Source organism: Polistes canadensis, unplaced genomic scaffold (assembly GCF_001313835.1).
Source record: "Polistes canadensis isolate GaletaPanama2010 unplaced genomic scaffold, ASM131383v1 scaffold_6, whole genome shotgun sequence".
Lineage (NCBI taxonomy): Eukaryota > Metazoa > Arthropoda > Insecta > Hymenoptera > Vespidae > Polistes > Polistes canadensis.
In genome coordinates this window covers 825,814-853,561 of record NW_014569553.1, presented here as the reverse complement: position 1 = coordinate 853,561, position 27,748 = coordinate 825,814, and the positions used below count along the sequence as shown (strand labels likewise).

The following is a 27,748-nucleotide window of genomic DNA, read 5'->3' as shown; positions in this document are numbered from 1 at the left end:
ATATATTTCTATATATATATATAAAATATATATAGATATATATATAGATATATCATTTTTATCATTCATGTAAAACCTACCCAATAACGTAGTAACAATAACAACAGTGGATCCTTTTAATTCATCCACTTGCGGCAGTTAGGTGCACCACACGCGCATGCTATCTTGTGCTGGTCATCTTCGATGTCAAATTTATAATCGTATGCCAGCTGTGAAAGAAATTGAAAATATATTTCGTTATGCAATGCGATATTAATTAATGTCAGTTTCAATTCTTAGGGGAATTTTTGTAAAGACAAGTTTTCAAAGGAAAAAATGTATTTATAATGGAGATATTATACCTCTTCTCCACGTGAGATTCTTCGCTTTGCAAATATTATAATTCTGAGATCACGCTCGACTTCAACAATTTCAGCGACACAATTAGGATTACAAGAATGATTAATATACCGTGCAAGCCCACCACAGAGAGTTGCATCAACTACTCTTTCTTCGTCTAATCGAAACATATAAATACCACGATTCTAAAATATTAAAAAAAGAAATAAGAAGATATTTAAATGATTAATATGACATGAAAATATTAATGATAATAATAAAAAAAAAAAAGAATGTATATATAGAGTTAAATTCTACTTACCCTAGCCTCGTATTGCTTTTCTCTAGTTTCAGCTAATTCGGTTCGTATAATTTCCCCTATATATTCGATGACCATCGTATGTTTCTCAAGATCACGTGCAGCATACAAACCAAGGCCTTGAATCTTGGAACGTGCTAAGTAAACGTTATTTCGCCACTCCTGTTTCATCTTCTTATATTGGGAGCTTTTAGAATGAACAAACTGTTTCGAATATGGACAAGCAACTTCACCAGCTACCGTAGCAGTTGGTACAAAATTAGCACGAGCGGAAGAGCCAGTACGTTGAGTGTGAGGTCGTTTCCAAGGTAGCTGATTTCTTAATCGGGCTTCGGTCCTTGCACTACCAGTTGGATTAATAGCTAAAGGTAATTCTAATAAAGGATTGCGTCCATATTTAAATCTATAATCTGTTAGGGTCTCAATGCCAGGTAAACTTTCAAGGACTCGTACTACTGCTGGTTCCGTAAGCCCGAAAAGATCTTCGCCAGAAACGTAACGTGGAAATAATTGGACACTGTTGGTCGATCTACGAAGTTCAGCAAGAGGTTCGAGGATTCGATTCCAAACGGCTCGTGGCGTAGCGTCACGTAATTCAACATCTTCTTGCAATGGTTCTTGTACTAATACTCTGAACTCAGGTCGTCCTGACACGTCATGGATAGAACAGACATATCGACAACGTTTATTGGGCCTTCTCATGCTCCAATAAAATCGTACGATTTTGTAACCGACCGGATAGATGTAATTAGGTGTGTGGAAATTAGCAAGTTGGTGTGGAAGCAATTGTCCAACGCTTAAGAAAATTAAACTACCCACTCTGAGTAGATGATTGTGTTCAGAGTGATGCATCACCGCTGCCACTTGTCTATTTTCGTCACGATTTACATAAACTCTTCTAAATACGGATAACGTTGTCAACTCGTTATCCTTCTCATTTTTCTGTACGTGCTGCGAGCAGAAGGTGCTCTGAAATTTTTATTAGTAAACGTTTAGCGTTTGACGTTTAATGAGGAGTTAACATTCCATAGTATAAAATGTAGATAACTTACTTTGTTCTTATAAAATACACAACCGTCTTTGACAGCGCAACCAAGATGATAATGATTCGTACAACGTGTTTTAAAACATTTCACTGTGGCTCCCGGTTTTTCGCAAACGATACAATTAAGTACAAGACTATGTTGTAAAGCAGGGTCTAAGTTCATCAATGCACCGTTTACTGTTTCATATACATCATCCGACCACAACGCACAATTTAAATGCACCCATTTGTCAACGTCGAAATTAAGTAATCGAGCTGGTCCATCGGCAGTACCGTCTCCTTGACTTTGGCAAAACATGCATCGGCGGCTGTCTTCTGCTTTCGCTGGTACCACAGTCACACCCATGCGGAAAAGCATCTATGAATAGAATTTTCATATTTTATATTTTAATTCTTTTACAATAATAAAATAAAATATGTATATGTATGTATGTCAAATAAACATACGTCAGTAATCTCTTTATCAGTAGACTTCTTATGTTTAGTTGGAGGTTGTATTGCACCCATTGTCCAAGTCTTATATCTAAGACCTCTCCATACTTTTGCAGGTGGGGGTGGTTCGTTCATTTCATTAGACAGTTCTTCGAGAGCAGCATGTTTCTTTGGTCGCTTTTCCTCTGTCAAATCTTCCCTGTTATCGTGTATTTCGAATTCATTCTCAATTTTTATTCTAATTTCCGATTTATTTTCAGACTCAACTTCAATACTTTCCACGTGGTCTATAGATTGCTTGAGTGAAAATTTTTTCTCCTGCATTTTCTTAAAATCATTTTCTATTACCTTGGGATCTACCTTTGGACATAAATGGTCTACTATCGTCGCAGCCTGTTAAAAATAAAAGTAAAAGTGTTAATAATGTAAATTTAATATGTATTCCAAAGATAAATGTTTCTCCCAAATATGAACTTACTTTTTCTTGGGTACTCGTAGGTGTTCTATGCATTAGAGCAAACTGCATGTAACATCCTGCTGAACAAAAACACAATTCGTCGCCGGGTTCTGCTTCTTCCTTACTCAAAAATGGTAAATCTGATACTTTTTTTCTTATTAAGCTATTTAATATCACAACATCGCAATGACGACAGAATTTGGCAGCACCATTCAAAATAGTCTGTATGTCAACTGGTGCTATAAAAAACAAAATTTAATTTATTTCTTTTCTATGCAGATCCAATTATGTCATACAAATTAGTTAATAGGATATTGATAATGATAAATAAAATTATCAAATTGTTTAGTTACCTCCTTCTTTGCCATCTTTTCCCTTAGTTCTGTAAAGTCCTAATTTTTGACTAGGAGGAGTAGTGGTACGTTCTACTATCTGGTAACCAGTTGGAGGAGCTATGTTTAATATACTCGCCAAATCTTTAAGTACACCCATTATATCATCTGCAGCTTGACTATTTAAAGTCAAGGTAACAGTAACATTTCCGTTCTCTCTCAATGGTGTTGGTGGAGATTTTCCAAGCCTGTAGTATAAGAAATAAATGTAGTATAAAAATATATAAAAACGAAAGAAAAGAGGGTAAGAGAGATAATTAAAGTTAAGATTTAATAATTAATAAAATTAATCGCGCGCGAAGCATACCTTGGAATTCCTAAATTTTCTTTATCTTGTTTGGTTGTATCTCTTATATGGGTAGGTTTAAGTCTAATTGGTATAGGAGAAATTAAAGGTATGACAGGTGATACTCTTTTCAACCAATCAGATTCTTCATCTGATTCTTCTTCAATTAATCTTAATCCTGGGAAGTGAGGGACAAATTCTGGTATCACACATTCTGGAGATGATGAACTTATTATCGTATCGGGAGAATCAATATCACGATTTGTTACCAAAGAATTTTCTTTCTTTTCGTCAACTGAAATAATTATTTTCATTAGATAAGAAGAATTTAAAGATGTTATTTTTTGATTATTGTACCTGTATGTGTTATACATACCGTCATCAAGTTTTAGGGGTGGAAATTCCTGATCATAAAATCCTCTCTGTGTAGAAACAGGCTGCTGAGGTGGTAATGGTTCTAATTCGCCAAAAGGTTGAGTATTATAATGATCAGAGACACCAGGTAAATTAGCAGAACCATATGAACCAATTAGATCTCCAGTTCTAGTATTGTAATCCTTTTGGCTTACAATTTTGGACAAATCCCCTGAACCAAAAATAGGACAAACACCATAATTGCTCCCTAATAAAGGTTCCAACACTGCCATTGGTGAAAGTTGCCGTAATTGAATCATAAAATTATCGATGAACGTGTCATAATCTTCGTCTAACCGCGATACTTTTTTACATCGTTTCTTTTGAGGTACCGTTAATGCGTCCTTGCCTTGACTCTGTTTACGTTTCTGCTGATACTGACGTCTTCTTAACTTTTTGAGATCTACAAAAATACAAATCATTTATATACCTTACTCATTAATAAGACTGATTAGTAATACTTCGATGATACATTGGAATAACATGTTAAAAATACGTCGCATGGCGAATCATATACTACCGAAAATTGAATTTAAAAAAAAAAACGGATTTTCAAATTTGATTTTATCGGAAAAGGAAGTCTCGAACGAAAAAAGGTTTTCTTATTTTTTTCATAAGGAATCACCATGCGACTCACTTGTACATGTTATTCGGCTGGACCCTGGATAAATAATGTACCAGTTTTATCATCCATAGAACCATCCATAAGCTCCTCTTTGGCAGTAAGAAAGTCTTTGGTATCGGTTAGCTGGGTAGGTGTACCACTGGACAGAACTTCATCGAGAATTTCCTTTTTGACTTCTACTAAAGGCACTGAATGTTGTGCATTTGCACCCTGTGACATCTGTGATTGGTGACCCATAGAATGGGGCACTGTATGAGGCACTGATGGCTGTACTGGACTAATATGTGTAGGTTGTTGTGATGCAGCTATAGTTTTTTGAGTTACTGGCAATAGAGGTTGAGATTGTAAAGCTTGAGGCGGTGTAACAGTTGGGACTTGTTGTGTGACGTTATTTGAAGCTTGTGACATAGCCTGCGTCATTTTTACAGGTACAGTCGTAGATACAAGCTTTGTTTGTGAAATCATTCTCGAAACTATCATAGGAGTGGGTGCACGTTGCTGTTGCACTTGAGCAGTACTCGTGATAGCAGGGTCATTAGATGTTTTTATCTGAGGTTGGTTAGTATTAGAATCCTGTTGTAATGAAGATAATACTTCACAATTTTTTGTCGTTACTGGTGCTACTTGTTTCACAGCTGGAGTAAGTGTAAGTTGTTGATTTGCTTGTGTAGTAGTAGACGCAGTTTTTGATGTCTGGTTTGTCGTTTGTTGCTTTACCATTATATCAATGGGTCTTTGTTGGGTCAGGGTTGGTGTAGATGTTGCTAATGGTGGTGGTGGTGGTGGGGGTGGCGGTGGCGGCGGCTTTGGTGGTTCTTCCTTTGTTGGTGGACTTTGAACTTTAAGAGGACTAACCGCATGCGATAAAAATGAAGTCTCTCTTGCAAGAACTTGTTTGCTAGCAGGAGATTTGATAGTTGGTGTTTCATTTACCATCGGTGGTATTCGATAAGACAAAGTAGGTGTAACTGGCGTTGCTAATTGTGCTTCCAATGATGGTACCGAAGACAGAGTTGCTCCTTGTGAAGTACTAACTGGTACTGGTGGTAATGTTGAACATACCGTATTTTGTAACAATTGTTTTAATAATACATTTTGAGATTCCTCCATTCTATGAGAATTTGTTGTCAAATTACCTTTACCAGTTTCTAATTCGTTTCTTGTTGTAGCAGGTTTTTCATTACCCATTTGCAGTTTAGAACTTGTCTCGTCTTGTTCTTTTTTCACAGCAGAACTCTGACCTAATCCTTCCAATTCATTATTTTTATTGTCAATAGGTAAAAGAGCTGCAGTCTTATATGGAGTTTGCCCAGAACTATGCTGAGCTTGTAAAAGTGTTGGAGTTTGAGACAATGTAGATTGTAATATACTGGTAGTAACGTTAACGTTGCTTGTACTAGACGTTACTGTAGGTGGTACAATAGTTCTTATACATTGCATAGATGTACTTATAGCTGTCGAGGTAGAATTAGCAGCAATGCGAGAAGGTATAGATGAACTATTTGAGGTTGCTTGCAAATTTTGTGTTCTTTGTACAGTTGGCGATGGTACAGCTGAACTTAATAAGTTACTGACCTGTGTAGGAACAGTGTTTGCCCTATTTCCAGCGATCGTTGAATTTGTATTAGATAACATAGCATTTAACATTGCGTTTGAGGTAATAGATATTCCAGTATTAGTTGGTTGTCTAGAAGTTGCTACAGAAGAAGTTTGCAATGTAAAACAATTTGTTGGTTGCGATTGAATTCCACTTGAAGTTACTCGTAGAAATTGTTCAGAAGTTGTTACTTTGCAATGACTTGAAATAACACTGACTGTAGAGTTTGTACTTTCTTTACCCTGTGAAGTGTAAGTAGTAGTGGTAGTTTCAATATCTGCTTTATTCGTATTCGTATTCGCATGAGGAGACGGTGTCATGCATGTCTGCAAACGAAGATTCGAATTAGGTTGTGTATTATTAACAGAATTCGGAGAAGATGTACTTGTGGATAAGATTGTTCCAACTTTCGGTGCTGAAATTACCGAGGACACCATGGTAACGATCGTAGGTTGACTGGTGGTACAATTTTGAGAATGATTTGTCTGTAAAGAAGAAAGTAATGTTCTCAATTGATGCGATACATTAGCCACGTTTGATGTAAGCTCTGTAGGCTTTGATAAAGGAGAAAGATGAGGTACTGTAGTTGTACATTTTTGTAATTGAGCTACTGTGCTCACAACTAACGGGAGAGTATGATGCGGTGGACTTTTCTTAGACACAGATCCTGTAGGTGATGGACTTGCTTTTTGAGGTTTAGGCGACATTTTATTTTCCGAAGATAAAAGATTTTCATTTTCTAAATTTTCTTGCTCTAAATCCAGTAATGAGTCTTGTAAAATATTAAGAGGTAACGTATCCAGTGGCGTTGGTAATTGATATATAAGACTTGATTTTCTAGATCTGTCTTCATGGAGAATATCGGTATTTGCCATCTCTGGTTTAGAAGATATTATATTATGAAGCATGTCTAATATATCATCAGAAGACTCTTCCATTAAAGTTCTTTCTTCATTAAGACAATGCTCTAAATATGGTTTGTTAGATTCCATTTCTATACAAGATACATTGTCTTTATTCTCTTTATGTTCTTCTTGATTGATATCATTTATAATTTGATTAGTGCTGGTATCTGTACTGCTTGCTTCAGTAGTAGTAGTAGTAGTAGTGATGGTAGTAGAAGTAGTAGTAACAGTAGTAGTAGTAGTAGTAGTAGTAGTAGGTTGCTTTACTGCCTCCTTAGTTTTGTCTACTTTGACTACTTCCGTGTCTGTGCTATCTTGTTTATTGTCATTATCAACAGCTGGTTCAGTATCATTTTCTAGAATATTTACAAGAGACAAATCATCGGCAACAGGTGACATTCTTTTCAATGTAGAGACATTTGATTTTTCATCCGGATGTGCATTCTTTTTCCCTGTCATATTATTTTCAGCAGGATTATGAATAGCTTCTAACATACTTTCTAATTCATCAGTTGTATTTAATGGATCATTCTTTTTATCATCTGAAATTATTGTATCTGGAACTGCAGTTGAATGAATATCTACTTTAGAGGTGAAATTATCTTTTTCTTGATTTTTTTCTGTATGATCCGTTTCGTCTCTTTCATTTTTTCCTTTTCCAGTATCTCTAGTATATTCTATTTTATCATCTTTTGATGTAACTACGACAATATTTTTTTTAGGTAGATCAAGTATTGACATTTTTGGTTTTGATAAAGTAACAGATGTAGGTTGAACACTTAATAGTAATTTTGTAGGATTACTTGTTGCTTCTGTTGTATTTACGTTCATATTTTGCACAAAACTGTTACATTCAAGCTGCGTGGTAGGTGTTGAAATTGAAATTTTTTCCTTTATAATGTACGTAGTTGATACAATTGTATCGTTTACAGTAATTGTTCTTAGTGTATTAGATTCAGACTTAGATTGCTGTGAAGTAACGGTTATATTTTCTAAAACTGCTTGATTAAGTTTAGCTGCTATTTTAGCATCAGCTACAATAGTTGTCATATTCGATGATAAAGTTGTTTGTCTTTGAGAACTCGGTGAACTTGTTATTTGTTCCTTTGTCACGCATACAGTCGGAAATGTCGTAGATGATTTAGCAATTGTATCCGATGTTATTACTGTTGTCGTTACTGTTGCTGTATTTTTTTCAGTTGTTGTACATGTTGTAAACATAATTGTTGATAGACAGCTAACTGGTAAATCAATATTTGTCTGATGTAAACTCGAAGGAGGAATTTGACTGTACGTTACACTTTCTGGAAATGTGAATGCCGTAGGACTTTTTGTTTGTTTCGTTTCCTTTTGAGATTCTGGTTGATCCTCGTTTGAAGATTCTTTCATAAGATTTTCTTTAGATACATCTAAATTAGTTGTAGGATCTACTTTATCGTTCTCTTCCTCGCAAGATTCTTTAAAGAAATTATCTTCAGGTGATTTTGTACTAGGATCAATAATAACAACCTCTGATTCACTATCCAAGGATACCATAAGATCTTGATCTGGTGAGTGATCCATATATGGTCCAGGTGATGGATCTACGCGAAGTTCATCTTGGTCAGGGGACTCTGGTGTATCTGTTACCGCCAATAATCTTTTTCCAGAATCAAGTGTTCTTACAATGTCCAATCTTAAACCTTTTTTATTTCTCGTATGCGAAGGCGCAAGATCTTCGTCACTTAATATAGGTTCATCAGTTTGAGATTCTGGATTTTCAATTTCCAAAATTTGTACCAAATCATGTCCTTGACTACCGTCATTAACAAGTGCATGACAGAGAGAGTCGTTACTGTCAGCAGATAAATCCACAACCACGCCAGGTTCAAAAAGTACATACTCTTCCTGCATGTCACCATCAAGTGCACCTGACATAACATCAACTAATTCTGAATCTCCAAATTGTTCTATAACAGTAATGTCATCATTGTCTCGTTGAGCCGTTGAACTTAGAGTTACCTCGGTGTTAACTATTGTCTTATCATCATCATAATCTATAGTATCAGGAATAGGTTCAAGTTTATCACTTGGGCTTCCTAATTGCAATGGACCATTGTCAGGTAACGACGACGTCTGTTTTAATTCTGTAGATGTCGGTGGCGTTTGAGGTGGTGTATGTGAATCATCGTCGAAATCATTATAATCTGCACAAACTAAAGAATTAATTTTTGACGGCGGTATACCTGTTTTTCTATGTACTGCTGATGTATTAGGTTTTTCATCCATATTCAACAGATGAGATTCTGCAGTTTTACCCTTACTAGTTTCTGGTTTTGACCACATTGGAGAGCCACCTCTTAGACCAAGTTTAAAAAACCCGTACCTTCCAAAGTTAGGTATGAATGGTAATGAATTTATTGGATTATGTGGGTTTCCACCTCCTCTATTTGTATGATCTACAGATGTCTGTTCTGGTTGTTGATGTTGATGTTGAGAAAGTTGTTGTTGTTGCTGATGTTGAGAAAGTTGTTGCTGCTGCTGCTGCTGTTGTTGTTGTTGTTGTTGTTGCTGTTGATCATTCGACATTACAGTGTTACCTGAATTTTGAGAGGCATAAACTGGATGCGGTGTATGAGGAGTATGTGGAGTTCTTGGTGTTCCAGGATTTTCAACACTTTGCGGTCTATCAGGCATCGCTGGACTATTACCAGTAGATTGTCGTCTTTGCATTTGCATTGGAGAGCCACCAACCATCGGACTACGAGGCATTGGAGAATTTGGTGTTTGCGATGGTGGTGGTGGTGGTGGATGATGCGAATTATTAAGTTGATGCTGTAACATCGGTGACGTGGATGGATGATTACGAGCCATAGGGCTAGGTGGTTGACATTGAGCAACCATCGGAGACGTGGGAGGATGTGTATGCATTCTTGTATTCATTGGACTGGGAGGCTGAGAAGTTTGACTTAATTGTTGTTGAAGCATAGGCGAACCCATCGTTTGTTGTACCATAGGACTACGTGGCATTGGTGAACTCGGTGGTTGTCCATAATTTTGAGATATCTGTTGATGAAGTTGAGGACTTGGCGAATTTGCAGGTTGAGATACCATGGGAGAATTTGGAGGTTTTTGCATAGTAGCTCCATGCTGTTGTTGTTGCTGTTGCTGCATTTGTAAAAATTGTTGTCTTTGTTGCTGTTGTAATATTTGTTGCCTCTGTTGTACCATTTGTAAATTACGGCTTATAGCATTCTGATTATCTTGAGTAACATTATTTACATCATGCTGTTGCTGCTGCTGCTGTTGTTGTTGTTGTTGTTGTTGTTGCTGCAAAATTTGTTGTCGTTGTAGCATTTGTTGATGCTGTTGAGTTAATGATTGCTGATTGGGTTGAGGACTTCCAAGCGGAGAACGCTGACTATATACTATTCCTCCTTGTATTTGCATTCTTGGTCTTTGCCCAGGTTCTCCTATTACTGGTGGACGAACGAATCTTTGAGTGAGTGCATGCAATCTAGCTCCTTGTTCTGCAATTATTTGCTGAGAGTTCCGTGCTTCAGCTGTGAAAGAACCTGGACTCGTAACATGTCGTCCTGTTATTACAGCACGATGTTGTGGCGAAGTCATTCTAGTAGCTGTGGGGCCACAGATGCCTGGAGATGACATAGCACCTGGGCTGAAAGGACTCTCCTCGCCTTGCGAATGAGGCGTTCCGATCCTTGGAGATGGTTGCATATTGTGAGGAGACATCGTTCCTGGATTTGCTGTTTGTGGATTACCAGGACTGTGTTGCAATAATGGTGGATTAGGACTATGTTGTACCATTGATGTAGCTGGTGAATGTTGTATCATATTTGCAGAAACACTTCCAGGACCTGGACTTTGAGAAACTATTGCAGCCGGACTATGCATTGGTGAATGTTGGGAAGGAGACATTAGAGGTGAACACGGTTCACTATTCTGTGACTGAGATTGTTTTTGTTGCTGTTTAGTATTATATTCTTGTATCAACATTCCATGTTGTCTCGATTGTTTTCTACTAGAATCTAATTGTTTTTGTAATGCTGCTTGTTCAATCGAAATTCTTTGAAGTTCCTGAGCATCAGATTCTGTTAATTCATTTCCAGATTTCCGAAGTTGTCGTTGTTTGCTATTAAGAGACTGCGTGAAACATAAAACATTAAGGAAACATAGTACTATTTGTATATAAAATGTCACTAAGATTTATTCTGCTTACTTTTCTTACTTTGCGCAGCTTTTGGACCTCAGTTTCGTAAAACTTTTGTTGTGAGGTTAATAATTGTTGTTGATGGGTTAACCACTGTTCATATTGAATTTGAATTTGACGATCTTGCTCATTTACTATGTTATCTGGTGGAACTGGTGGTACTTGTAATTGAGGTAAATGGAATGTAGCTACCCTTGCTGTAATAAAAAAACAAAAAAATAAATAAATTTAAATAACGTGTATACAATTATAAATAATTGACTACTGACGTTCAGGTGTTGTTTGCGTAGAGATTGGTTGTCTGGGTACTTGAACTGCAATTTTTGCCGCGTCTGGAACTGCTTGTGGCCAATTTTTTCCAGGTGCAGATGGTGGTCTTGGTGTACATGGTGGTCTAATAACAGGAATCCCTCCAGGTACTGGTACCATTCCTTGAGGAGGGGATGCTAATGGAGCAGAGCTTAAAACGTCTGCTCTCAATCTCTCAAAGTCACTTTCGCTTAAAAGACTTGCACTAGAAGGTGTGTTATCAACTTGTTGTTGCTGCTGTTGTTGCTGTTGCTTTTCTTGCTCTCTTTTTTCTTGTTCCAAAAGGTCCTCTAATAACAATGGTTGCTCCTGCGAACATGACTGCTAACAGTTAAGGTCACTTTCTATTTATGTGGAATCATTTCATTTAAGCAAATGCATTTTTCTTAGATATTCAATTGAAACAAACAAACAAATTAAAAAAAAAAAAGAAAGAAAAATAATAAGATCAACAAAGACAATTTTTCCATCTAGTATTAATATATCTTTTTATATTTATTATGAAATGCATTTCTAATAAACTATGACATAGCTATATCACATTACATAGCATTTAAGTATGTAATTCGGAATAAAACATAGACATGCGAAAATATTACTAATAAATTATATATATATATATATATATAAGCATTTGTAAAAATATATTTAATCCCGAATGATTTTTAAAAGGCAATAAAACGTAAAAGAAAGCTAATTATAATTTTTTAAATGAAGAAAAAAAAATAAAGAAAAATATTTAATAAATATATTTCATATGTAAATCTTTTACATAAAAATTAATCCATTTAAAAGTACATGCATACACAAAATACATTGCACAATCTTAACATTAAAAATATAACTAGTAATGAGATTTGTCAAGCGTAAAAATATATGGTTAAATAAAAAATAATAACATCTTTTATTAATGAAACACATGTATATTTACAAAATGTTTCGAAAAATGGCAACTCATATTGATTATCTTTAGAATTTAATTTAAATGATTAATATTATATTATGTTATTATATTGTTATTATTATTATGATTGTTATTATTATGTAATATGCAATAATCTTGTGTAATACATCCTCATTTTCTTTTTACTATTGCAGGTGATTTTTTAACTAATTGTGCCGAGTTGAAAAAATGCCTCAAGTCTTGCTCACCTGCAGAAGCAAGGGTCGTCGATGAGGGTGAGGTGCCATTGCAGGTGCACCAGAATGAACCACTGGGGCCATTGGTGGACCAGCCACTGGCATTGCGTGCCCTATATGAACTGGGGGCCGCGTCAAACCCCGCCCACCTGGGCACAGCCCCATCTAGACATGCACCAACACCAAATGCATTGCAAACACCCAGGCCAAAACACCATTTTACCAGCCAATACTTTTTAGATTAAATAAATCGCTTGGCTACACCTACTTTGACAGCAAACTTTAATTTCTTTTTTATGCGTAATACAACAAATGTATTTTTAATCCCTTCTCGTGGTTTTTGCTTTAACGTACGATTAAATCTACTCTATTATCGCGACATAATATTAAAATCTTTATTATATATTTTCGTTCCGTAGCTTCTAAATCAATGCAAACTGTTACTTCATTTATTGAGACTTGAAATAATTTGCATAATACTGAGCCTATAAAACTTAATAGAAATAAAAAATAATAAATTTTAATATTAAAGAGAGTAAAGTAAAATAAAAAAAAAAAATAAGAAGATAAAAGACAATACATAAAAAATACGTTAATATCAAGTATACGATGAATTCGAATGAGGTCAATTTCTTTTCCTTTCTTTTTTTGCAGTTAGAAGGGTGTTAAATGTAATTAGATACTGGATATGAAAGCGATGCAGAATTAGGAAACATTAGAGATATGTTATTTATACAAACCTGTATAGGACCAGGATATGGTGGAGGAGGTCCTGGGTAAGGTGGCGGTGGAGGCGGTGGTGGTGGTGGAGGCGCAAGTGGCAAACGTGGTCCTATCATATGATTAACTGTTACGACTCGACCAGCAACATTTTGGACTCCAGCAACCCTCATACCAATACGTTGCTGTTGTTGGGCAACTATAAGCAATTTAATAAAATTGTCTTTTTTTATAAGGATAGAAATCAAGAATAGAAATAAGATCAATTGTGTACGAGAATATTAAAAGTAAGATCGTATTACCTTGTATATGCGTTTGTGGTATTCTTTGAGGATGTCCAGGAAATGTCGAAGGATAGCTGACGGTAACTGTATTGGTCGATGTGACAACGCCAACAGCACCATCGGGAGATAACAGTCGAGTTCCTGGTGGCATAGGTCGTCCGATTGCCGCTGCATGTTGTAAATGCTGATGCATTTGTTGTTGTATAGCAACAGCCGGAGAATGTGTTTGCGGTAAAATAGCCGATTGTTGTTGAGGTACTTGCGGAGTTGCACTCAAAGGAGCCATCGGTTGTACTTGTGTTGGTACTGCAGTTGCATCAGTCGATGTTTGCACAGTGCTTCCTGTACATTTGTCACTAATACCAGTCAGTACTCTACCTGTTCCAGCCAAATCTTCCGATTTGTGTTCTTCTTCCTTCGATTCCTTTTTCTGTTTTTCCTCTTTCGTTTCTACTTCAACTTGTTCCAATTCCAAATCAAGAATATTAGTTTTGTCACCTCCAGTTATATTGTTTAATTCGGGGTCTGCGTATTCCAAAATATTAAAATCTGCACCCATTTCAGCTGTTAAAAAAATAAAATTTATAAATGTTACGTGAATGTATTTTATTCAATTAAATAATTTATACGTTCACATTAATTTTTACTTACCAAGGAGTTCATCATCATCATCGCCCAAATCACCTAATATTGCACTCACGCCCTCGACCTCGACCATTGGTGCTCCTTCTTCTTGTTCCAATTTCTCAAGTTCGGCAGTTACATTATCTGGAATTTCTGATGGTTCTGGAGTGCTAGTAGTTTCATTAACAGTTGTTTGCATAAGGTTAGGTCTAACCAATGTTTGTGCTCCTAACATACGCATTCCCTGAGTTAAATTATCTTGGCCTGGCCGTATCATACGTTGACCAAGAGTTTGTCCTTGATTTGGTTCTACATAGTTTATTAAAATTAATATATATTTGTGTTCTTTAAATATAAAATAAAAAATATAATATAAACGAGGGAGAGAGAGATAAAAAAAAATACCTGGAAATCTTTGTTGCTGGAGTACATCATAAGATTCCGATAATGTATTTCTAACAGTTTGCATCCGAGTTTGTAAGGGTTGCGTACCTTGAAAATGCTGTTGCGAAATACTTGCATTTACTTGCGATCGTTGCAGTAACATTCTAGTACGAGAATCTATGGGTTGAAGTCTCGCATCCATATTTCCCGTAACAGGGAGCCTCGAAGTTATTCCTAAGTGTATATATATATATAATTAATTATATAGTAAATATTTATATCGTAATAAAATGAATTTCTAAAAGAACGTATAAATCATACCAATTGGATTTCTTATTAAAATATTTGGTTGAAGTGGCATTCGTGGTCTTACGACACTTGGTGGAAGAGGATGCCTAAATGTACCTTCCCCAGTATTATTATTGGATTGAGAATGTTGTTGAAGTTGTACATGACCTGTTTCGAATTGTTGTTGATTTCCGTCAGGATTTTGTCCATCTTTTAAGAAAAAAACAACAGATGATTAAGCTTATATTAAAGATTTAAAACGTATATAACGAATTTGTATTATGATCTACCTGGATTCCAAGAAGCATTGACAGAATCAATTTTCTTAAACTGTTGTCTTTGGAGAAGATCGCGCAACTGTCTATTAACTTCTGGTTGTTGATTAAATACTTCTTGCTGTTGTGGCTCTTGCCGAGATTCTGATCTTGGCGAGGGGTAGTTTGGAACAGGTGATGGTGTTGGTGGTTGATTACTATAGGGATCAGGAGTACGAGATGGAGCGTATACATGAGTAGTGGGTCGCGGTGTAGGTGGATTAAACATTGGTCTTGGTGTACCTGGCGGCTGCGAGAAAACTTCATTTCTTGGTGACGTAGAATACGAAGGTTTACCAGATATTTGTGACCTAGCTGTTTGGGAAGCCTGAGAGAAAGCCTCGTTCGTATCGAACCGTTGAAAATGATCTTGAGATTGAGAGGAAGCTGGAGACTGTGGAAAATCATGAGGAGATTGAGGAGCTTGGGGTGAGAAGGGAGAAGGCGGTTGTGTGAAGTTATTTGGCATGCCTGGTCTAACCACGGTTCCAACTGGACGTGTAACCGTTGCACAAGGCTGAGTTGGTAAACGCGGCATACCTTGATGAGGACTTGGTGGAGCTACCCCTCTTGTTACTTTAACTGGAGGTGTTGCAAAGGTACCACGTGATCCAGGAGATGGGGAAGCAAGTGGTCCTAAATGATTATTCTCCTAAAAAAATATCATGTATAAAAATATCGATGAAATACTATAAATACGCAAAAGTATTCGAATATTCAAATATATTTATATAGATATATAAATATACCTGTGATGTTGAAACTTGTAGTTGTGTTGTTAATCCAGCTGAATTATCAGTACCTAATTGTGAAGTATTGTCTTCGCTTATTTGTCTTTGTACTCTGGCTATAGCTATTAAAATAATTCGTATAATAATAAAATGTTGTACATTCAGATATATATCAACACGTTTAGTCTTACATACCATGTACACGTTGTTCTTGAATTACTTGCTGTTGAAATTGTGCCTGTTGTTGACGTAGAGCTTGCAGTTGTTTCCATTGACGCTCTTGTTCTGCTTCTCTACTAGAACGGTCTCTATTGGAAAGTCTTTCTTGTTCCTGTTAAAAAACAATTTATTAAAAATATGATAAATATATAATAAAAGATCATTATATCCTTTTTATATAAATACCAAAAACTATAAATTGAATTGAATTGAATTGAATGAATTTCGATTTATGGAAAAATAAGGTGGTGTTAATTGTTATTTATATGGAATTATTGTAATATGTGTAATGTAATAAAAATTATTCTCTAGGATATAATGACCTATTAACCAAATCATCTTTTGAGCAATATAAAATACAAGGCATTAATGACAATCAGCCAAAATGTTTTATTACAACATTCACAAAAACATACTGGCATGATACTAAAATTAAATTTATTAACAAGACCTTTTATTTTCACATGTGCAACCAGCCACCATCTATAGGAATAAGACTATTCATACTCCACTTAAATCGAAAATTCATTATGTTCAAATAAAACAATCATGAACTTTCTCATCATCACCACAGACTGTTTTTTTTTTTTTTTAAATTTTACTCATGCAGGAAATTTATAAAAATTAAAAAGAAAAGAAAAAGAAAACAAATCTCAATAAATTAAAGTAAGCATAATAAAATGAAGTTTACGGCTATGAATCAATTCGTAAAATATAAAATACATGTGCGTTAAATCAATGTTAATAATTTGTAATTGAAAAACAGTATTAAAATAAAGCTATGAAATATCTATTGTGGAATGGAAAAAAAAAGATTTTAAGAAAAAGTACATTATTTGTTAAATATCAAATACTAAAAATTAAGAATTATTTTTACTAATGCAAGTAGACTTCTCAAATAATTTTAAGAATGCAATATATCAACCTATATAAGTTACAAATATGTATTAATGATACTCGTTACTTAAATAATCGTCTTGATTACTAGTTCATGTTATTATAAAATACAAAAATTATAAAATAAAATAAAAAATCTTTGACATATAATGCAAGAAAAAAAGAAAAGAAAAAAATAAATAAACATCCAATAAAAAGAATTGGTAAAAATATCTGAAAGTGTTGGAAGTAAAAATAATTAGTATAATAAACGTGTAAATATTTTACGAACAAACAATTCTACAACATATCACAACATATATCTACTTAACACCCTTTAACGATGTTCGTAAAAAGCTTAACGTTTTACTACATAATGAGGGATACATTGGGTTTTGCTTTTTTTGTTGTGGAATACACAGACAAAAAGGATTCGATATGATATTTAAGGAAAAGGGAAGAAAAAGAAACGTAAATGGATGCCTTTTAACATGCCAAATGATTTGAAATATAAATTATAGATAGAAAAAAAGAAAAGAAAAGTCTATTTTAAATTACAAGAAAAAAAAAAAGAAATAAAAAATAAAATTAAAATTGAAGAAATGAAAAAGGTTTGAAATATTACAATTTACAATTATTAAGGGTAATATCATGGCCATACAAAAAACAAAAGGAACAGATTGTTTGCACATGAAATATTGAAGTTTTGTTCATTCCAACTAAACGACGAAAAAAAAATGGAATCTCATATCAAGAGCTATAATGATGCAACATCAAAGTGATCGCATTTGAATGTAACCATTGTCCTGAAATATTTTAATGTTTATGTAATTAGAAATTACATCAACGTTCATATTTAATATTGTATTTCAGGACTATAGTACGTCACAATTATATCGACGAACGTATAGAAATATATATATATTGCAAAATAAATTTGTATGACTGTTATTGATATATTCGTTCTAAAAGATCAGTAAAAAATAGACAAAAATAAAATAGAAAACCCAATAATTGTATATAGATATATATATGTGTATAATAAAAAGTAAAAAAAAATACAAAAAAAAAAAAAATAAAAAACTAAAAAGAAAAAAAAATTAAAAAACACTAAGTCTTAGATACGTGGCACAAGGCAAGACACTAGAGGCACAGAATAGGTGGCTCACCATAGCCGGGGTCTGTACAGGTACAGTGTGAATAATTGTAGTGGGTGGCGGATCGTAGTGCTCCTGGCTCAAGGAGGGGAGGGTGCGCATGATTTCAGATGGGGTGAGCACTCTAATCTGGTGGTCTACCGAGGATAATTGGCGGGCAGGAGCTGCCCCCACCATCACGTTAGCAGTGGGGGATGCCTGAGGAATAGCCAGACTGTTAGAGACAGTACTGGTACTGATCGCAACATGAGAAGGTGTAGGACGTTGTTGGGATGGTGACGTTTGATGCTGCCCTTCACCGGCGCCCGTGTTGCAGTAAGAAGAAGCAGTTGCTGATGTGCAAGGCGTGGCTGGCGACTGAGCTACTCTAGCCTGGCCACCCGTAATCTCTTGGTGCGCCAGGCTGTTAATGGAACTGATAGAATTGACAGAACTGGGTCTAGGTGAAGAAGACGGGGTTGTGGAAGTTGACGAAGGACTCGGGGAAATAGATGTTAGCTGCTTCGGCGGTCCCTGCACCGCACACACCTCCGCATGATGATTACTGCTAGCTGATGGCACCGCCACTCCTGTTGCAGATACGGACATTCCACTCTTTTCTTGCGGCTTTTCACTGCTCACTGAAGTCAAAAGTCCAATTTGCCTTTGGTTGGAGGCCATAGCTACTACTGGAGAAACTTGAGCTGATGTCATAGCAGTGACAGGTTTGGTGATGATGGTAGGTGCGCTTGATGCAGTGACTGGGGTCGTGCTTGGTATTTCCTTGGATATCTGTCGGTTCAAGGGGTGCCACGTTCACACACTTTTACGTTACAGTACTCATGGTTTATATACTTCCAAGACACATCATACAGGATAATAATAGAAATTTTAACTCTGCATGGTTGACTGAGGAATATTTGGGGGAACTATTAGCAGGATCTATAGACAATGTAAGTACTCCTATAATAAGGGAAAATTCTTGATTCCAATAATTATCCGAATCGCCGAGAAACAAGATATATATATATATATATATATCTTAGATGTTTTGTTAGATAATTAATAGATTAAATTTCTATGATCTTGCACTTTGATAATGCACATGGGATTAGATAATTACATTTATAATAACAATAAAAGAAAATATATCAAATATGTACCCATGTAAAGTTATTGCAATGTTAGTAAGTTGTATTATGAAACAAGGCATCAACATCTCATCTTTTTTTCTTTTAAATATTCTATATCTTTAATAAATATATCGATTGTATTGAGGATATTATTATAATGCTGCATATGTGACATATATCCGTATTTAACTTTATCAGAATAGTGTAATTATATTCGACATATTAATATATGTAATTACGATGAGATGTAAAGAATAAGCTTGTTAGTTGTAACTTTTATGTTAGCACAAAACACCATGTAAAATGGAAAAAAAAAAAAAAAAAAAAAAAAAAAAATAAAAAAAAAAAAAAACGGATACGTTTCACGAAAATGTCACGCTCTCTTTTCTAACTTCGCACCGCGATAGGAATCCAAGAAATTATTCTTACCTGTTGTGTTTTCTTCATACGAATTGCTGCTCTGTTATCTCGTGCTTGACTTAGATAAGGAGCTTTCTTTTCGTTAGGTAGAGCACGCCACTTTTTTAAAATTTGTTTACATCTTTCAGCCCAAACTAAAAATAAACCAAACGTATATAATTACAGTATTACATAATGAAAGATTACAGATTACATAATTAAATATCACATTAAATGTTTTCCTGTTACCTGGATATTCCGTTTTCCATTCTGGATGATTCATATTTGCATAAAGTACTGAAGATATTGTTGCTCCATTACCTAATCCTTCATCAGTCTCCATTTTAAGATTACTTCTTTGGTTGTACGATATCGCACCACCACTCACTGGAGCACTTCCTTCATCATCAGGATTTACCCAAGGACTTGGTGGTTCCGAGAACGCTGGGCTAAATTGTGGACTACTGTAAAATTATCATTTCGTACATTATTAGATATACTTTACAAAATTTTCTCCTAACGTATTTATTATATATTTTATTAATTTAATTTACTTACTTGCTATACTCCGAATGATATGGCGATGGCGGTGGAAAACTCATAGGAGAATTTAAATTAGATTGCCCAACTGGGGGTAATGTACCAGGTACTTGCGGTCTTGCAAGAGGTAAAGTTGTTTGCATACCTTATAAATAATTAATATTTAGTAAATAATTCGATTTTTATCAATAAAATGGTTTATAAATGATGAAAATATATTTTTACCAGGATGTGGTGAAGGTGAAACAAGAGGTGTCGAGGAAGATGATGGATGTGGAGGTTGAGCTTGAACTGAAAACACTGATGATTCTTGTGATTCTTGGGATTCATCTGTAAGAACTCCTTTGAATATGTCTTCAATATCTTTACTATCCATATTAGGTAAACCTAATAAACATATAAACATTAAGTTTATTATTTTGTATTCTTTCTTTTACTCATATGTTAATAAATTGAAATTTGTTATCCATACAGTTAATACATACCAATATCTCGGACCATTGATTCTAAATTAAAATGAGGACTAAGAATGTCTGTTAATTCGTCCTTAGTAGTTCCTTGCGTATCGTCTAATTCGTCCAAAGCTTCACTAGCTTTAGCTAAATCTTCGTCTGGTTCATTCATAATAGTATTTACAAGATCACTATCAAGTATGTCACTAGAAATAGGTAATATATCATGCAGTGCTTCTGTATCACTGCCATCATCTTCCATAATTTCTTCTCGTTTTATTGGTTGTTCCATTGGCAATTTATCTTCCTCTTTTTCTTGCTTAGCTTTAACTTGTTCCATTACTTTCAATTCATCTTGGGACAATTGAATAGTATCTGCATTAGTAGTAGCAACATTACCTTCACCATCGGATCCATTATTATTTTCAGGATCTTTATCTTTGGTAATATCCATAAGGTCTTTGCCAAAGAATGCTTCTTGCATATAGAGGGGAAAACATTCGGATAATTTTGTCTTTGGTTTTCGTCTCTGTGGTTTTCTACGTGGCTTGTCATCCCCCATTCCTGCCATTAATGAATCAGATATTTTTTCAGGATCTCCTTCCTCCTCTTTATCCTTACGATTACCTCTTAATCTGACAATGAATCCACCAATGCCAAGCTTTTGTAAATTACGTTGGCGTTTGCGTCTTAAAACTGGTATGCCATTTTCAGTCGTATAAATACTAAATCCTTCCGGTGGAGGTTGATCTCCACGTGGATTCCATACCATACCTTCTTTAAGTATCTCAGTAGGTTCATCTTTAACATCTACTAGATCCATTTTTCCATTATCTTCTAAGGAATTGTCTAAACTACCACCAGCCACAACAGATTCTATCGTGGCCATTATGTCTGCATCTTTATCTACCACGGGAATCATTTTTCTTCTTTTTTTCCTCGGTTGTTGATGTTCTGACGTTAAAGATTTAATGTGATTCATGCCAGCCTCGGATAAATATACACCATCTATTAAATAATTTTGAGAAGATGGTTTGTATAATTCGGGACTTCGCACAGTTGGTGGTGGCGAACATGAATATTTGTTTGGTTGGAGCTTAGATTGGCTACACGTAAGATGTGGCGGGAGTACGTCTCTTGGACGACAAAGTATACAAATATATCCTTCCTCGGCACATTTTTCTGCATCTGCTTCCGATTTAATGGAATCACATGTACAATGTAACCATCTCTCACACTGAATGCACAGTATTATGAGATCTCCCTCGTTATAAGCTTCTTGACAAGATATGCATGCAATATGAGATGCGCATGGACCACATTGTGTGTAATTTTTTTGCCAGCTGCTGTTAAATCCTGGATCATTTGTACCACATGTTTGGCACTGTGCACACCACTTACATTTCCATGTTCCATGAGGCACATAATCTAATGGTGGATCCATACAATAGATATGATAACTGATATCACAATCATCACATAATATTAAACGACTTTCATCATTTCTTTCGCCACAACCTTCGCATACTGTACAATCAAGGCACCGCCAACCTTTTTGCAATATTACTTTAGTAACTTTAACATTAGCACAGTAAGGATGATAACATTGTCCACATTGTGCACAAGCAATTAAACATCCTTCCTGATCAGTTCCTATCGCACCGCACATAACACAAATATCTTGAGTTAAAACAAATTTATCTTTTGCAGAGCATAATACTAATCTATTTTCTACACCTGGTTCATCTTCTTTTGAAAAAGAATCTGAACTTGGTCTCTGAAATTAAAAAAGAAAAATGTACATGAGAACGAACGTATACATATCACTTTGTTACATATTTTAATATTTATAAAAACGAAAAAAAGAGAAAAAAAGAAAAATTGGTTTACCTGCAATCCTACCCCTGGTACTCCAAAAATACCTCTCATCTTAGCTTTAGGACCTCTTTTTCTACCAAATTCATTCATTTTTTGACGTTTTTGATAACCAAGTTTGCCTACACCTTTTGGTCTACCTATCAAGGCTCCTCCCAAGCCTAATCTCTTTTTAGCGATTTTAGATGCACAAAAAGGTTTTCCTTTTCCAAGTCCAATAGAAAATAATGCTTCTTCGGAACTTCCTTGATAATCAACCTCAGATGAATCCCCATCTCCGTAAAAGCTTTCTTGCGATCCGCTGAGACTAAAGTCACCTGTATAATCATCAACATTGTCTTTTCTTTTTACAATAGCCGCACTTTTACATTGAAGGCAAACATATTCATAGTCAGGTTTAGTTTCTTTGCGATGCTGATAAGTTGTTGGGTCAGCCTCTGAATCACAGGTACCATGAACGAATTTTTTACACACGCTGCACTGTACCATTTCTCTATATGCAGCTGCTCGATATGCTTTTCTGCAAAGTGGACAAGAGAAACCCTTGTTCCTTTGTTGGTAACACGAGTCACAAACAGTGTAGTGAGAATGCCAACGTGACGATAGTCCTGCACCAGGTGTACGCGAGCCACAATCTGTACACACTCTACAACATTTACACTTCCACCCATATTTAGGTATTGATGTTACAATTGGTCGTAAACAACCAGGATGATACGCTTTATCACATCTCTCACATAACATTATTTTTGAAACATCTTCAGGTTGACGACAAACCTGACATACACGGCAGGATAAGCATTGCCAACCAGCACGTACTCCAGGTAACAGGGCTAAACCAACGCAACTACCGTGATAATGTTGTCCACATATAGAGCACATTACTAGGTTAGAAACGTCTCCCATTCCATAACACTGCATACAAGTGACATCACCACCATTTACTACAACAAAATATTGAAATACGTCATTCTTACTATTATGTAATATAATATATTATATAAAATATTATATATATAATATTATATAAAATATATAGTGTCTATAAGTATATCTATATGTGTGTTTACTAAAATAAAATATACTTAATTATGCATAGACTTACATAATAATGGAACCTGTCCCAAATGTTGACTACAAAAAAGTGATGATGTTTTTGTATCTTGGAAACAACTTGAAGCTGCAGCACATGGTAAATGAAAATAACGATTGCACGATGCCACCTGTTGAATTGAACAAAATATATATTTAACTTATTGTTTTCTTTGAAATATAAGAAGTAACATTGCAAAATACTTACTTTACAAGCTATTCCAGCTCCATAATGAGAACAATAAGCACAACGACGAGATGAAGCTTGCACTATTGCAGGGCTAATGAGTTCAGTTGCGAGATCATGACTATTACTTGACCACGTTGCACAAGACTGATGAACATAATAATGCCCTGTTGGTTCAAATAATATTCCTATCTCTGGCTCTTCCAAAAACCCAACTATAGTTAATTCTTCCACTGGTTCCGTAAAGTTGGTAAGACTAGTATTTCTGCACTTAGCCAAACTTTTTTGTCTACGACAAGTAACAGCACCTGGACCTACTGCACGGGGACTTTTATCACCGGCAGATACATCCATTAGTTGTTCAGTCGTCTCTTCCCGATTAATATTTTTTTCAGGAGTAAAACCTTCTGGACATGATAATCTTAATAATTCTCCTTGACCCAACTGACTTCGTTCGCCCAAATTGCATAGAGCACAAACTTTTCCTGGCCTAATAATATCATTGTTTATAAGTATATGTTATTTTAATTATTAATTATCATATGTAAAAAATTACAAGTAAAATTACCATTGTTCTGGAAAATACGGTGGTTCTTCCGGGGCAGGCATAGATCTTTCTATATTTAATCCTTCTCCATCAGGTGTGTCTTCACCAATGCGAAGAGGACTCGGAGACTCGGAGTGGGTATCATCATCTTTACTTTTTGTCCTACGTGGCATACCTCTCATATACCCGAGCCTAAAAACCAAGAATCTTTATCAAATATTAATTTTATCAATTAAAAAGAAAATATTATTTCAAATGAAAAACTAAAAATATTTTTCAAAATACTAACCCTTTACCCCTTGTTGTACCTCTACCAAAAGATCTTCGAGCGCCTCCACCACGAGGGATACCATATGGACGTTCTTTTCTTGGTCTACCAGGACCACGCCTTATACTTAGTGGTTTACCACCAGGTAGTGGAAACTTTTGGTATCGCAGCGGATCAGGAAAAGCTTCCTCGGAATTGACTACAATGGAATATACTGTTTCTAACAAACACATGAAATACATGCAATAATACAGTATACAAAACAAGATTCAGTTTTTTGTTTTATTTTCTTTTTGGATACTAACGGTTACCAAGGGAAGGAACTGGGCCCAGCAATTGATCTGAATTTGCTGGCGAAGAAGGAATTCCTGTGGTCTCTTCATCTTCATCTTCACCATCGGAGGCATCATCGAGCTCCATTTCCTCCTCTCCTTCCAAGCGCTCTTCATCGTCCATGACACCTTTACAGGAGTCAAAGTGCTACGAATACCTAAAGAATTTAGATATTAAAAAATTACTAAACATTTATAATACCTTCAAAAATAAAAATATAATATAAGTAGCCTTAAAGTAGAATGCTTGTTTTAAAGTTACCATCATAATCATATCATCTAACTTTATATATCCAATCAAATAACATATTACTTAAATCATGTAGTATAAATTAATAATAAAAATAATTAGCTCACATCGATAAAACGTTCTATTATATTTAAGCAAAATATAAAGTTTACGCACTCTTTCTAAATTTTAACAATAACAATCCATAGATGCAGAAATCTCTCAGCATAAGATTAATCTAGAAAACAAATAAATCAAACAACAACCTTTGAACATGTAGACAAGGCAAACCAAAATCCTGAGTCACTTTGCTTCTTCGTTTAAAATTTGCTTAATAATTTTTTTATGGAAATTTATTTCTTAAATAATTAAAATACGATAAATAATGATATCTCGATAAATTCTAAATTGCTTAAGAGCAGATGCATATATATATATATGTATATATATATATATGTACTTGTATATATATGAGTATATCTATATATACATACGCGTACTTCGTGAACGTATATACTCGTATTTTACGTGTTAACCATGATTTAAATATTTGCATAATAATCTTTTTGATCGAGAAGAAAGTAAATTGAGAAATAAATTTATTAATGAAAAACTTAAAGGTAAAGAAAGAGAGAAGGAGAAAGAGAAAGAGAAAGAGAAAGAGAAAGAAAGAAAGACTGAAAGAAATAAAAAGAGGAAGAGAGAGAGAGAGAGAGAGAAAGAGGGAGGAGGGAAGGGGAGAGAGAGAGAGAGAGAGAGAGAGAGAGAGAAGGTGAGAGAGAGAAGGTGAGAGAGAGGAGAGAGGCGCGAATGAAACGAAAGAATAATAGAATAAAATGGAAATATAAAACAGGCGCGATTTCGTGTTAACTCACATCCTCGATTTCTCTGAACAACTTAGACCTCTGCCACGAAAGGATGGCGTGCCGCCGCTCGGAAATCGGCGGTCATACCGCCAGTGGGGAAAAACCGAGACACTGCACCGCGTAAATCACAGTTTTCATTGCAGAAAGTATCACTATAATAATAGGGTTAACGAAGAAGACGTCCTAAATCGTGCCGGTAATCCAATTCGATTAGAGATTAATCGAGTTCTCGTTAAATTTCCTCGCTAAGAAAGCCGAGGATGATTTAGTTGGCACGGTCTTAAATGCTACAGTACGCCATTGCTATGTCAGGGTTTGCAGGCTATAAACACACCACGGACGCTCGTATTCCAAATTAGCGTCTCACATACCTTCCAGTTATTGTTCCCTCCTTGTCAGATTCATGCCGATTTTACATGTGGAATTATACGGATCTTCATCTAAATACGCACGGTCAATGCAAGTAAACATCTTGTAGCAACAGAAAAAAATGTCAGAAGCTGATCAAACGGAAGAATGCACGATACTCCGAAAGACTAAACCCACGGAGTCCGGATGTTCTAACGGAAATAGACTATCCACCCGTTATACCATGTGCAAAGTGGCGCCCTCTTGGCGGCACAAACTTGAAATATACGCATATGTATGTATACATATACTTATTATACTTGTAGAGTATATTCGTGTAGAGATGATTTTTAACCCAGTAAAAAATAATCTTCGATCGAATCTTGGAACATTTTTTGATGATTTCTTATTAAATCTATCGAGTAAGATTTACGAAAATAATCATTTCTCATATGTTCCAGACATTATTATTGATTGTTAGTAAGTTATTTCACTTGTGCAAATTATTTTATACTTTTCTTTTTTTTGCATCCTTGAGCACATCCGTTCGTATTCATATCTCGGGATTTGAGATATATATCAATAGTTGGGGAAAACTTTTGCACGCTTCCTCTTCGTTCAATTCAATGTCGTCATATTTTTAATTATCGACAAAAAAAATGAGAAAGATATACTCTTTCGAAATAAGTTAATGGTAGAGAAAGCGATGATATCGAATATTTCCAAGAAACTAATATCTATATGAATCGATTTTTCTATTTCTTTATATTATTATTTCTTTTTATCCATGTTCAAAGGTCATGTCTTTCTCTTATCTTTATAAAAATTGAATGCAAAATATTAATAAAATTTAAATGTGGATATTTCACGTTCGAAGAATATTACATGCGGAATAATTGATTCGACACTTGTTATTGATTTTATTGTTAAAAATTCAAATATTCATTTTTTAAATAACTTCTAATATTATAAGTCAATATATATAATAAATAATAGTAGAAAAGGAAAATAATCAACATGTATTTACGCGCGTGATCAAGAAAAATTGGCTTGACCAATAACGCTGTTCGTTACATAGGAATACGAGCCATTCTATTGGCTGGCACGTTACGCGTCGCTAGTTTTGTACAGGTTTATATGTGCCACCAGTGTCTCGACGTAAATGCGCGCCATTTTCTATTCAATCTCTTAGCATTTGAAATTTGTTAAAGTTTAATTTATTTTATTATCATTCATTTTTTACAAATATTATTTTTGTCGTTATATTTATACATTTTTTCGTCGTGTTTATATATTTTTAAAAATATTTGAAACAATTATTATTATATATGAACAATTAGAAATCAATAATCGATTAATTTTTGTTATCATTAGATAGGTTGGTTATAATTTAAAAAAACTTAAGTACAACTATCTAATGCATTTATGAATAAAAATATGAAAAATACAAAAGAT

At 34.9% G+C, this 27,748-nt stretch overlaps 1 protein-coding gene across 2 annotated transcripts; it reads right to left on the bottom strand.

The window, feature by feature from the left end:
• LOC106789019 (histone-lysine N-methyltransferase 2C-like) lies at positions 1–26,486 on the bottom strand. 2 transcript variants are annotated; one of them, XM_014752818.1, is made up of 34 exons: positions 26,317–26,486; positions 24,824–25,008; positions 24,540–24,738; positions 24,272–24,457; positions 23,725–24,193; positions 23,530–23,647; positions 22,440–23,368; positions 20,583–22,326; positions 20,323–20,484; positions 20,116–20,242; positions 19,807–20,021; positions 19,588–19,712; positions 18,059–18,817; positions 15,990–16,125; positions 15,813–15,916; positions 15,040–15,715; positions 14,783–14,959; positions 14,483–14,695; positions 14,105–14,386; positions 13,472–14,017; positions 13,190–13,392; positions 12,462–12,614; positions 11,270–11,630; positions 11,010–11,197; positions 4,342–10,933; positions 3,626–4,066; positions 3,271–3,544; positions 2,925–3,151; positions 2,593–2,810; positions 2,130–2,507; positions 1,690–2,040; positions 641–1,606; positions 342–524; positions 1–209 (listed from the first exon to the last, which is right to left on the bottom strand). In XM_014752818.1, exons 2-34 carry the CDS (start codon positions 24,972–24,974, stop codon positions 117–119), a joined length of 17,946 nt encoding a protein of 5,981 aa, XP_014608304.1. In that variant the 5' UTR covers positions 24,975–25,008; positions 26,317–26,486; the 3' UTR covers positions 1–116. The 2 variants fall into 2 exon arrangements, with proteins under 2 accessions (XP_014608304.1, XP_014608311.1); XM_014752825.1 differs by having other exon boundaries at positions 13,190–13,368; positions 18,575–18,817; positions 24,272–24,442.
• Positions 26,487–27,748: the final 1,262 nt, after the last annotated feature.